General features: G+C 54.8%; 2 protein-coding genes across 8 annotated transcripts; one reads left to right on the top strand and one right to left on the bottom strand.

Moving 5' to 3' along the window:
- The first annotated feature begins 966 nt into the window (after positions 1-966).
- KAT5 (K(lysine) acetyltransferase 5) lies at positions 967-9,231 on the top strand. 4 transcript variants are annotated; one of them, XM_011942484.1, is made up of 14 exons: positions 967-1,250; positions 1,350-1,416; positions 1,745-1,813; positions 1,901-2,037; positions 2,325-2,480; positions 2,570-2,644; positions 2,751-2,825; positions 3,471-3,719; positions 3,797-3,886; positions 6,295-6,435; positions 6,517-6,610; positions 8,222-8,381; positions 8,507-8,588; positions 8,682-9,229. In XM_011942484.1, the coding sequence occupies exons 1-14, from the start codon at positions 1,239-1,241 to the stop codon at positions 8,814-8,816; spliced, it is 1,542 nt and encodes a 513-aa protein (XP_011797874.1). In that variant the 5' UTR covers positions 967-1,238; the 3' UTR covers positions 8,817-9,229. The 4 variants fall into 4 exon arrangements, with proteins under 4 accessions (XP_011797874.1, XP_011797876.1, XP_011797873.1 ...); XM_011942486.1 differs by lacking the exon at positions 2,325-2,480; XM_011942483.1 differs by having other exon boundaries at positions 973-1,416; positions 8,682-9,231.
- Positions 7,294-10,581, bottom strand: RNASEH2C (ribonuclease H2, subunit C). Of its 4 annotated transcripts, XM_011942491.1 has the most exons (5): positions 10,240-10,581; positions 9,862-10,037; positions 9,665-9,784; positions 9,299-9,429; positions 7,294-8,791 (listed from the first exon to the last, which is right to left on the bottom strand). In XM_011942491.1, exons 1-4 carry the CDS (start codon positions 10,409-10,411, stop codon positions 9,403-9,405), a joined length of 495 nt encoding a protein of 164 aa, XP_011797881.1. In that variant the 5' UTR covers positions 10,412-10,581; the 3' UTR covers positions 7,294-8,791; positions 9,299-9,402. The 4 variants fall into 4 exon arrangements, with proteins under 4 accessions (XP_011797881.1, XP_011797879.1, XP_011797880.1 ...); XM_011942489.1 differs by lacking the exon at positions 7,294-8,791 and having other exon boundaries at positions 9,235-9,445; positions 9,674-9,784; XM_011942490.1 differs by lacking the exon at positions 7,294-8,791 and having other exon boundaries at positions 9,307-9,429; positions 9,661-9,784.
- Between the last annotated feature and the right edge of the window lie 1,404 nt (positions 10,582-11,985).

The raw sequence follows: 11,985 nt of genomic DNA, 5'->3' as shown, positions 1-11,985 counted from the left end.
TGATCTCGATCTCCTGACTTCGTGATCCGCCCGCCTTGGCCTCCCAAAGTGCTGGGATTACAGGCGTGAGCCACCGCGCCCAGCCGTTTTGTCCAATTCTTTAAGATGCCAAGAATCTGGACACCCTTCACCGGTGACATCTTCACACTTTTGAGGAGTACTCATGGGGTATTTTGTAGAATGTTTCTCAATTGGTATTTGTCTGATTTTTTCTCATGATAAAGCTGGAGGTAGCTGGGATTTCAGGTGTGAGCCACCATGCCCAGTCTCCAAATCCTGTTTACACAAAAAATTTTAAAAATTAGCCAGCCTTGGTAGTGCGCGCCTGTAGTCCCAGCTACTCGGGAGCCTGAGGTGGATCACTTGATCCAGGGAGGCGGAGGCTGCAGTGAGCGGAGATTATGCCTCCCCGGCTGCACTCCAGCCTGGGCGAGACAGACCTTGTTTCAAAAAAAAAGCCTAATATGGCTGGGCGCCATGGCTCACGCCTGTAATCCCAGCACTTTGGGAGGCCGAGGCGGGCGGATCACGAGGTCAAGAGATCCAGACCATCCTGGCCAACATGGTGAAACCCCGCCTCTACTGAAAATACAAATATTAGCTGGGTACTCCGGAGACTGAGGCAGGAGAATCGCTTGACCCCGGGAGGCAGAGGTTGCAGGGAGCCAAGATGGCGCCACTGTACTCCAGCCTGGCGACAGAGCGAGACTCCGTCTCTAAAATAAAAAAAAGCCCAATACACAAAATGAAGCTAGGAATCTTCCCTGAGTCCTCCTGCCTATGGAATGAAGTCCACAGACCTGTGGGAGCGTTAGAGCCCCTCTAAGCCCACTTCCTTTCTCCAGCCTCTCGCGTGCAGTTCACTCCCGACAACACCTCCCGCCGCCGCAAGGAGACGCCCGAGGACTGCCCTCCGTCAAAGCCCAAACGGTATTGCCACGTGACCCGCTCCGCATCCACGTGAACAGCGTCGCACCCGGTGGGCGTCACGTGACGGACTCACTAGTTCTCCAATCCCTGTGCACGTTGTGGGGTTTCCACCTAGGGCTCGGTCTGAGGCTTGTAACACTCCGTTTTCCCCAGAGTCACAGGGGCAGTCTTGCCCCTTGCAGCTGGGTCGCGGTGTCTCTCAAAAGTCCCCCTCTAAAGGGGCTTCGTGAGGCCCGGGCCTACAGCGGGCTCGGTCCCGGAAGTGACGTCTCCCACAGGGGCCGGAAGTGGCAGTGGAGGGAGGGAAGATGGCGGAGGTGGTGAGTCCGGTGCCCGGGGCGGGGCGGAGGGAGCCAGGGGAGGTGGGTAGAGCCCGAGGCCCCCCAGTAGCCGACCCTGGCGCCGCGCTGTCTCCCCAGGGGGAGATAATCGAGGGCTGCCGCCTACCCGTGCTGCGGCGGAACCAGGACAACGAAGATGAGTGGCGTGAGTGACGTTGGGGGGCGGGGCTAAGGAACCTGAGGGCGAGGGGCGGGAGTCAACTGAACCACCGGGATGGGGAGGGGCCTCTGGAATTATGGGGCGGGCGGGGCGCAGATACTCTCATGAAGGGGCGTGGCTCTTAGCTGCTCCGAGAGGTACAGGGCGGGGCCTGGAAAGGGGTGGCAGTAGTGACTGAAGGAGGCTTAGGAGAGACCTTCTAAGTGCTGGAGCTTAGGGATCCGGCCTTGGGGTGGAGTTCAGGTCGTGGAAGGGTGGAGTCTCATAGCCTGGCCCGGCCCGTCTAAGGCCCCTGCCTATGCTATTCCCATAGCCCTGGCTGAGATCCTGAGCGTGAAGGACATCAGTGGCCGGAAGCTTTTCTACGTCCATTACATTGACTGTGAGTTCTGGGCCTGAGGTGGGGCATCAGGGTAGGGTTGGGGAACAGTTTTTGGCATTCTGTCCTGAGCCATCCCCACTGCTGCAGTCAACAAACGTCTGGATGAATGGGTGACGCACGAGCGGCTGGACCTAAAGAAGATCCAGTTCCCGAAGAAAGAGGCCAAGACCCCCACCAAGAACGGACTTCCTGGGTCCCGTCCCGGCTCTCCAGAGAGAGAGGTGGTGAGTAGGTCCCCCACTTCATCTCTTCTCTCCTGCCTCGTGTTTCTCTTATCTGTTGGCATTAGGGGCTCCTGGATGGGCAGTAGGCGGCTCCCTCTCACCGACTTCATCTTGCAAAGGATGGGGGCTGAATTGCACATGTAGCTCCCAGAGTCCAGTAGCTAGTCCTGTGTCCTTCAGAAGGCGAGGGTGGGGTTTGATAATTTTGAGCTGAGGGACCCCTATTCCCCTTCCCCATTCCACTGCCATCCCCGCCCCAGAGGAAGACCCTGGACCTATCTCTACAGCCGGCCTCGGCCCAGGCCAGCGGGAAGACCTTGCCAATCCCGGTCCAGATCACACTCCGCTTCAACCTGCCCAAGGAGCGGGAGGCCATTCCCGGTGGCGAGCCTGACCAGCCGCTCTCCTCCAGCTCCTGCCTGCAGCCCAACCACCGCTCAACGGTACCCTCAGCAATTCCAGGGACCTTGCTTTCTTCTCAGGTCCCACCTTCTCTACCTTCTGACCCACCTTTGTTGGTTTCTCTCTGCAGAAACGGAAGGTGGAGGTGGTTTCACCAGCAACTCCAGTGCCCAGCGAGACAGCCCCGGCCTCGGTTTTTCCCCAGGTGAGTTTCCCAAACCATCTCTTGTTCCCTTTCTCTCTTCTACTCTCTAGTGGCCTTTTTCAGGCTCATCTCACAGCCATCCCTTCTTTTATTACTATATCTGCAGAATGGAGCAGCCCGTAGGGCAGTGGCAGCCCAGCCAGGACGGAAGCGAAAATCAAATTGTTTGGGCACTGATGAGGTGGGTCTGGGGAGCAACAGAAGGAGCTGGGTGAAAAGGAAGGGATGCAGGCAGGGTGGAGAGTTAGTGATGAGTTTAAAAATAAAGAAGGGGTGGTAGGCAGGGCTAGTGTTGGTGGGATTAGGAGCCAGGCAGAACATGGTTCAAATGAGTCATTGGGGCTGGGTGCCATGGCTCATACCTGTAATCCCAGCACTTTGGGAGGCCAACCAAGGCGGGCAGATCACCTGAGGTCAGGAGTTCGACACCAGCCTGACCAACATGGTGAAACCTTGCCTCTACTAAAAATACAACAATTAGCCAGGCGTAGTGGCAGGCGCCTATAATCCCAGCTACTTGGAAAGCTGAGGCAGGAGAATTGCTTGAACCCCGGAGGTAGAGGTTGCAGTGAGCCAAGATCATGCCACTGCACTCTAGCCTGGGCGACGGAGTGAGACTCCATCTCAAAAACGAGAGTCATTCGTTGATCTTTTCCACGTCATCAATCCCTTAGGGTTTCAGGTTTTTATCCGGAAATTGGGGATCATGGTACCTCCCCTATAGGGTTGCTGTTAGGCTTGAAGGAAACCTGTCAAAGGGCTGTGAGCTGTGGTGTCCTGCTGAGCTGTCTCTTATAACCTGGTGTTTTCCACTGGCCCTGGGCAGGACTCCCAGGACAGCTCAGATGGAATACCATCAGCACCACGCATGACTGGCAGCCTGGTGTCTGACCGAAGCCACGACGACATCGTCACCCGGATGAAGAACATCGAGTGCATTGAGCTGGGCCGGCACCGCCTCAAGCCGTGGTACTTCTCCCCGTACCCACAGGAGCTCACCACATTGCCTGTTCTCTACTTGTGCGAGTTCTGCCTCAAGTACGGCCGTAGCCTCAAGTGTCTTCAGCGTCACTTGGTATGAGGAGTCCAGGGAGGCTGCCTTCTGAGCACCCTCCACGTTGCCCTTGTTCCTGACCCTCCTCTCTTCCCCAGACCAAGTGCGACCTACGACATCCTCCAGGCAATGAGATTTACCGCAAGGGCACCATCTCCTTCTTTGAGATTGATGGACGTAAGAACAAGGTTAGTGCCTGAGAGGCAGTGGGGCGCTGGGGTGAGTCAAATGACATCTTCTTGCTCAGGTAAACACTGACCAGTCAAGCCAGCAGATCAGTTCACCCCATTTTTATTGAGTTCCTGCTGTCTGGCAGGTGCTGGTAGCCAGGAATGAGACAGTCTCTGTTCTCTGACAGCTTAGTCCATGGGAGAGACAGACATACCAATTACCTCTTAGTTCCCAGTGTCTTAAGTGTCATGAAACAGAGGGTAGGTTAGGAGGACCCAAAGGAGGTGGCTGGCAAAGCTTCACAGAGGGTTACTTTGGAGCCTTGGTGGATGACAGTGGCTGAGGCAGTTTCTTGCAGTGGTGCTGAGGCGGCGGCATGGATGCACAGAGATGGTCTTTGTGAAAGGCACAGATCATTCTGGCTGGGAGGCAAAAAAGGGAAGAAGAGGGAAGGCTCTTAAAGGGGACAGAGCTCAGGTGATGAAGATGCTGTGTTAACCACCATTCTGTAATTATTAACGTGGACCTGGGCATCCAAGTGGCAGTACCCAGCAGCAGGTGGTTAAAAAGCAGTTTCTGGGCTGGGCGTGGTGGCTCATGTCTGTAATCCCAGCACTACGGGAGGCCGAGGTGGGTGGATCACGAGGTCAGGAGATCGAGACCATCCTAACATGGTGAAACCCCGTTTCTACTAAAAAATACAAAAAATAAAAATACACCGGGCGTGGTGGCGGGCGCCTGTAGTACCAGCTACTCGGGAGTCTGAGGCAGGAGAATGGCGTGAACCCGGGAGGCGGAGTTTGCAGTGAGCCGAGATTGCGCCACTTCACTCCAGCCTGGGCAACAGGGTGAGACTTCGTCTAAAAAATAAATAAATAAAACAAAAAGCACTTTTTGGCTGGGCACAGTGGCTCATACCTGTAACCACAGCACTTTGGGAGGCTGAGGTGGGCCAATCACTTGAGCCCAGAATTTTGAGACTAGCCTGGGCAACATGGAGAAACCCCATCTCTACTAAAAATAAAAAATTTGGCCGGGCACGTTGGCTCATGCCTGCATCCTAGCACTTTGGGAGGCCAAGGTGGGCAGATCATGAGGTCAGGAGATCGAGACCATCCTGGCTAACACGGTGAAACCCCATCTCTACTAAAAATACAAAAGAATTAGCCGGGCGTGGTGGTGGGCGCCTGTAGTCCCAGCTACTCGGGAGGCTGAGGCAGGAGAACGGCATGAACCCGGAAGGCGGAGCTTGCAGTGAGCTGAGATTGCGCCACTGCACTCCAGCCTGGGTGACAGAGCGAGACTGTCTCTATAAATAAACAATTAATTAATTTAGCTGGGTGTAGTGGTGCACATCTGTAGTCCCAGGTACTCAGGAGGCTGAGTTGGGAGAATCACCTGAGCCTGGGAAGTCAAGGCTGCAGTGAGCCATGATTGCATGATTGCACCACTGCATTCCATCCTGGGCGACAGGAGTGAGACCCTGTCTCAAAAAAAAAAAAAAAACCCACAATGTCTGAAATGCAGGAGAAATCGTGTGCAGAGGTAAGGTTAAGCAGCATAATTCATAATTTTGCTGGGGTAACCCCTAAGGCAGTTATTTTGTTAAATTACATAATTCCTTAACTTTGTCGTAGAGTAGCAGATCAGTTCCCAGGAGGTGTGACTGTGGATGTAGAATGTTAGGTTTTTTTTTTTTTTTTTTTTGAGACGGAGTCTCACTTTGTTGCCCAGGCTGGAGTGCAGTGGCACAATCTTGGCTCACTGCAAGCTCTGCCTCCCGGGTTCACGCCATTCTCCTGCGTCAGCCTCCCAAGTAGCTAGGACTACAGGTGCCCGCTGCCACGCCAGGCTAATTTTTTGTATTTTTAGCAGAGACAGGGTTTCACCGTGTTAGCCAGGATGGTCTCAATCTCCTGACCTCATGACCCGCCCACCTTGGCCTCCCAAAGTGCTGGGATTACAGGCGTACGCCACCACGCCCGGCAGAATGTTAGGTTTTTTACCAGCTAGACTCCCAAGACTGTCAGGGAGAGAGCTTCTCTGAGGAGCGGTGGTCAGAGTCTGACTTTGGACACATTGGTTTGTTGATTGCTGTTAAAAACATTACAGGGTGGTGGAGTCTCCTGGCCAGGCTTACATGGAGGTGTGCAGAGCAACTCGGGAAACTTGCCTGACTGAGCAGGCAAGTGTCCTGTCTGATTCAGACACCATCACACATCTGGCACACAGGCTTTTCAACACTGAGGAGCAGCCCTGCATAAGCTGTGGGCTGGTGAAGTGGGTCAGGCCCAGCCAGGAAAGAATACTCATCACCTATCAGTCTGGGGCATAGCACGAACAGTGAAGCTCCCGGTTGACCCTGAACCACTGGCCAGGCTCAAGGCAGGATACCCAGAATGGTGACAAGCCTTTTCTCTTGCAGAGTTATTCCCAGAACCTGTGTCTTTTGGCCAAGTGTTTCCTTGACCATAAGACACTGTACTATGACACAGACCCTTTCCTCTTCTACGTCATGACGGAGTATGACTGTAAGGGCTTCCACATCGTGGGCTACTTCTCCAAGGTCAGTGCCTGTCCAGGCTGTCCCTGTGCTTTATCCTGAGCCAGGTCCCTTCCCTGACACTCACCTGCCCCCCTTTCCCAGGAGAAAGAATCGACAGAAGACTATAATGTGGCCTGCATCCTAACCCTGCCTCCCTACCAGCGCCGGGGCTACGGCAAGCTGCTGATCGAGTTCAGTGAGTATGTGTGCTGTGGCCAGGGGGTAGTGCACCCATCATCGGTGCCTCATAGGCAGATGTGCCAGGCTACTGTGATTGTCAACCGTGGCTATGCAGCCCGATCTCTAGGGGAGCCAGCCAGAAATAACCGTGGCACTCTCCCAGAGTTCTCTCCATTCAGGCTGACTGCCCTGCTTATCTGGGATAGGTTCTCAGCCCTACAGTTTGCTCCTTGGCCAGGGTTCTAAGTGCCAATCAGCTTTCCCCAAATCTGACTTACATGCTCCTGCCTGGGGCCATGGGCAGGTTAGTGAGCTGCTGGTGCTCATGTATCTGGTAACGGGTGGGCCATGATACAAGTCCTTGGGCAAGGACCAGTGGTTAATGTCCCCAGTTGTCCCCTGAGCTGTGCAGGCAGGTGTCCAAAATGCTGTCAACAGATACACGTAAGCATGGAATTGTCCCTTGCTCCTTGTGTCCAGTGAGGTCAGTCTCTTAAAGCCAGAAGGGACTCTGACCTTCATCACACACGAGCTCTTCAGTGCCCTCCCCAACCCTGAGGCCCCTTCTCCTTCCCAGCCTCTTCCCCATCACCCCCCATTCTATCTCACCATTCACTTGGAATAACTAAGCTCTGACCTGAGAAGAGGAAGTTCTAGCTGTTTGCCTGGTGAAGACACAGAGGCTTTACTTGATCAAGGTTATGGTCTATTCGAGAAATTTATTGGTTAAGTGATGCCCAGATGGGGTCACATCCTCAGAACTTCTCAGCCTGGTAGCACAAGTGGATGCTTGAAGAAACTCAGTCTTGGAGCTCAGACCGCAATGGAGATGGGATGTGGGTGGGACTACCAAGGGGCTAAGGTCCATTGTGAGGGTGAGGAAGGGCTTCTAGAAGTCACAAACATCCCAAGTCCCTGGTGGGGAGAATGAAGACACTGCCCAAGAGATGTGAAGCCGCTCAGGGCTGTGCAGGGTCAGAGGATCTCACTGGGGACTGCCTCCCAGTGCCCAGCTATCAGCATGAGTTGGAGGGAAACAGCCATGGTGGGGGTCAGTCACCTGGCTCTCAGGAATGGTCTCCCCAACTTGGGAAGCACCTTGGTGCACCTGTTCTCCTTGCATCCTCACAACCACCCAGTCAGGCCACTCAGGTCTTAACAGCAGCTGACACTCCCAAGATCCCAGCTAGGAGGACTGATTTGACTGAGAATTCAAGCATTCTCAGGCCTGGATTACAGACAGAAATCTGTCCCCACTTCCTTCCTTACATGACCAGACAGAGCCTGGGATGGCAAAGGAAAATTGGAGGCACTTTCTTCCCCTGAGCCATTTTCCCTGCATCCCCTGCCCATAAGCCTTCACTGGCCTCTGATCACCCTCGTGGTTGACTGCAGGTACTCCTCTCAGTGATCATGCCCTCCACTGTGCTCAGCTCCCAGGGGAAGAGTGAATACTCGTTAGTTCTTCCTGAGGGAACTGAGGCGCAGAGAGGCGGAGGCCACAGAACTGCCAAGTGGCAGGGCCATGATGGGAACTAGGCAGCCTGCCTTGGCGACCTGTGTTTTTAAATGTTGCTTATGTTCATCTATGACCTCTTACTCACCCTCTACTGCTCCATTGCTTTAGGCTATGAACTCTCCAAAGTGGAAGGGAAAACAGGGACCCCCGAGAAGCCCCTCTCAGACCTTGGCCTCCTATCCTATCGAAGTTACTGGTCCCAGACCATCCTGGAGATCCTGATGGGGCTGAAGTCGGAGAGTGGGGAGAGGCCACAGATCACCATCAAGTGAGCCTGGCGCTGCCTACCTGGGGGTACATGGCATGGCCTGTCCCTGGGCTTTGTCACTCTCTCCTGGGGCTCCTGGGGACAGATGAAGGTCCTCAGGGGACCTGACCTTTGCTCTCCTACAGTGAGATCAGTGAAATCACCAGCATCAAGAAGGAGGATGTCATCTCCACTCTGCAGTACCTCAACCTCATCAACTACTACAAGGTAGGGAGGCAGGCATGGTGGAGACAGGCGTGTGGGATGCAGAGTGCAGGCTCCTGGGGCTGGCCACTTGCTGAACCCATCTCCTCTGCCCAGGGCCAGTACATCCTCACACTGTCAGAGGACATCGTGGACGGCCATGAGCGGGCCATGCTTAAGCGGCTCCTGCGGATCGACTCCAAGTGTCTGCACTTCACTCCCAAGGACTGGAGCAAGAGGGGGAAGTGGTGACCAGGCACTGCCCACTGCAGTGCCAAGACAGCAGGACTGGGGCTGATAGCCCACCCCGCCCCCACTGCAGCTCCCACAAAGCACTCTAAGGGAGATGGGGCTGAAAAGCTTGAAAAGGAGGGGACAGGCCTGGCAGGGCCCATTGGTGCCCGGCACCAAGGCGAGCTCAGGGCTCAGGCTAACTCCAAGGTCAGCTGGCCACAGGCCCAGGCCTGCTCTGAACCAGGGACCAGAGGGAGCCAGGCAGCTGTGTACAGTGAGATCGGGGGTGGGGGAGTTCTGTACAGAGGGCTGGTGGTTGTAAAAATTTCTTTTGTAAAGTAGAAGTTGGGGGTGGGGTGGGTGCTGGCTGCAAAAAATTCTGGCTTCTCTTATCCCCATTGCCCACGGCAATAAATTGTTTCTATATGCCAGAGCCATGCAAGGTTCTTGGGGGAAAGGGGTCCATGCTGGCTTAGGGGCTCTAAGGTGCCGGGACTCACAGGTGCTGTGAAGAGCTCATTTATTGGGATGATGGAATCAGGGTTCCAAAGAGCTGGTTTACTGCTGTGAAAGGATCGCAGCTTTGAATTTCAAGCTCTGGTTCTCAGTCCTCGGGCACCTGTGCGTGAATCTGCAAGACGAGTCGCCTCTACTGTTGGACTTGTAAGGCAGGGCGGCAGGCTGGCCCCCAGACCCGGGGAAAGACCCAGCTGTTCAGAATAACCCCTTCTAGACATGCTAGGAAGAGTGGTCAGGGAGCTACGTGTCCCACGCACTACCCGGTAGAATCCTCCAGGCTCTGTCTGCCCAATTGTGCTCCCCAGCCCATCCACCCGGGGACAAGACGGACCTCCTCATCTACTCACCGCTGCCGCAAGACTGGGCCAAGTTAGGGCCCCACGCACTTTGGCATCCAGGCCAGGGATGGTCTCCAGACCCCACAGGGTGAAGTGGCTGAAGCTGGCAGTGGCTCCAATGAAGCGGTCCTGAGGAAGGGGCCTGGCTCAGCATCGGGACTACAGCTCCCGCCCGCACCCCCTTTCAACCCTATCCCTTTGCTCACAAAGTCCCGTTCCAGCGGCGACTCCTCTTCGTCGTCAGTCCCGGAATCCCGCAAGGGGTCTGGCTTCCCCATGGACACTTCCTTCTCTTCCGTCACCATCACGTATCCCACGAGGCCACGCGGCACCGCCACCTCCTCGCCCCGTAGACAGCGGCCCCGAAATGACACTTCGAGTCCTGGAGCGGGAGGCGCAAAGAGCCTCAGGCAGGATCCACACTGTGCCCAGGACCTGAGCCCTGCGGGGAGAGCCCGGAGCCGCCCTCCCGCCACTTCCGGACGCACCACAACGCCCCCCCCCACCCGGAGCCCAGGAGATGAGGGGCGCGCGGGCCGGCGCGCCGGCTGCCGGGAGCTGTGTAGTCCGGCCGCGATGCTCACCCTCGGGGCCCTGGCGGATGGCGGGCGTGAAGAAGCGCCCCACCGGGGCGGGCCCGTCCACCGCGACCTCGCAGGGCAGCAGGTGCAGTGTGACGGGCGGGGCGTCGCGCAACGTGGCGGAGCGCAAGTGGACGCGGTGCCTCTCGATGGCCGCCTCGTCGCCGCTCTCCATCCTAGCTTTTACGCGACGCAAGGGCTCGCGGGTTGACGCTGAAGCTGGCGTGGAAAGCGCGCAGGGCCGCTCAGGAAGCCCCTGCAGAGCCTCACGGGAAGCCGCCGCGGAGCTTCACGGGAAGTGTAGTCCCCTTACCCCTAACGCTTTCCCTGGGTCCAAGTCCCAAGACTCCCCTCCCCTCCCTTCACTTCCCCGCCTCGCCCAGTCTCTCCCCTTCTCTCGCCTCCCTTCCTCCCTTCCTCCCTTCCTCCCTTCCTCCCCTCTTTCCCCTTCCCTTCCCTTCGTTCCTTTCCTTCCCTTCCTTCCCTCTTTCTTTGTCTTATTTTTTAGAGTCTCATTCTGTCGCCCAGGCTGGAGTACAGTGGCGCGATTTCAGTTTCACTGCAACCTACGCCTCCCGGGTTCAAGTGATTCTCCTGCCTTAGCCTCCGGAGTAGCTGGAATTACATGCGCGCACCACCACGCCCGCCTAATTTTTGTATTTTTAGTAGAGACGGGGTTTCGCCATGTTGGTCAGGCTGGTCTCGAACTACTGACCTCAGGTGATCCTCCAGCCTTGGCCTGCCGAAGTGCTTGGATTACAGGCGTGAGCCACCGCGCCCAGCCAGGTTTTTTTCTTGTATTGTTTTTAATGGGACATGATCGTTGTAAAAATCTTAAACAACTCTGAACTCTTTATATTGGTTGGTAGATGGGTTCTTCATTTTTAGTTTATTAGGAACATCAACCCTTTTCTCAAATGCATTGAAAATATTTTATCTGCGGTCTGTCTTGCAAACCTGTGTAAAGGTGATTTTTGGTGGACAAAGACTTCTTTTTGTTGTTGTTTGTTTTAGACAAGGTCTCACTCGCCTAGGCTGGAGTGCAGTGGTTTGATTGGCTAACTGCAGCCTCGACCTCCCAGGCTTAATCCATCCCCCAACCTCAGCCTCCCGTGTAGCTAGAACCACAGGCCTGCGCCACCACGCGGCTAATTTTTGTATTTTTGGTAGAGGCACAGTTTTGCCATGTTGCCCAGGTCTTGAACTCCTGGACTCAAGCTATCTGCCCGCTTTGGCCTTCCAAATCACGCTGGAATTACAGGCGTGAGCCACTGTACTCAGGATAAAGACTTATTTTTTGTAGTCAAATTTATCAACATTTTTCAGTATTTTAGATTTCACAATTCTCTCTTTTTGGTTTCTCAACTCTTCTCTAATGTTTATTTGTTCAGACACCCAACTTAGATATATTTTTTCAAGTTCTCACATAAACACAAAACTGGAAATTTAGATTTAAATTGCGTTTAATTTATACATCCCTGGACATCTGGGAGCTGGCCTTGGTATTCTGTTGAACATAAATTTCAGAGAACGTCAGCATCGGACAAGGTCACTCTGTGACCGTGAGGGAGCAAGAGGAGGCAGAAACAGAACCTCTCCATCATCACGTCTGAACGCTGGCAAAGGTGAACACTGTCCAAACCACAAAAGGCATGAAACATCCCTCTTTCTCCCACAGGAGAGTGACTGTTGTTTCCTTACCAATTACAGCACTAGCCTCCAACTAATCTCTCCTGGGCAAGATTCATT

This window comes from Colobus angolensis, unplaced genomic scaffold (assembly GCF_000951035.1).
Source record: "Colobus angolensis palliatus isolate OR3802 unplaced genomic scaffold, Cang.pa_1.0 Scaffold21, whole genome shotgun sequence".
Taxonomy (NCBI): Eukaryota; Metazoa; Chordata; class Mammalia; order Primates; family Cercopithecidae; genus Colobus; species Colobus angolensis.
This window is presented reverse-complemented; position numbering and strand designations above follow the sequence as displayed.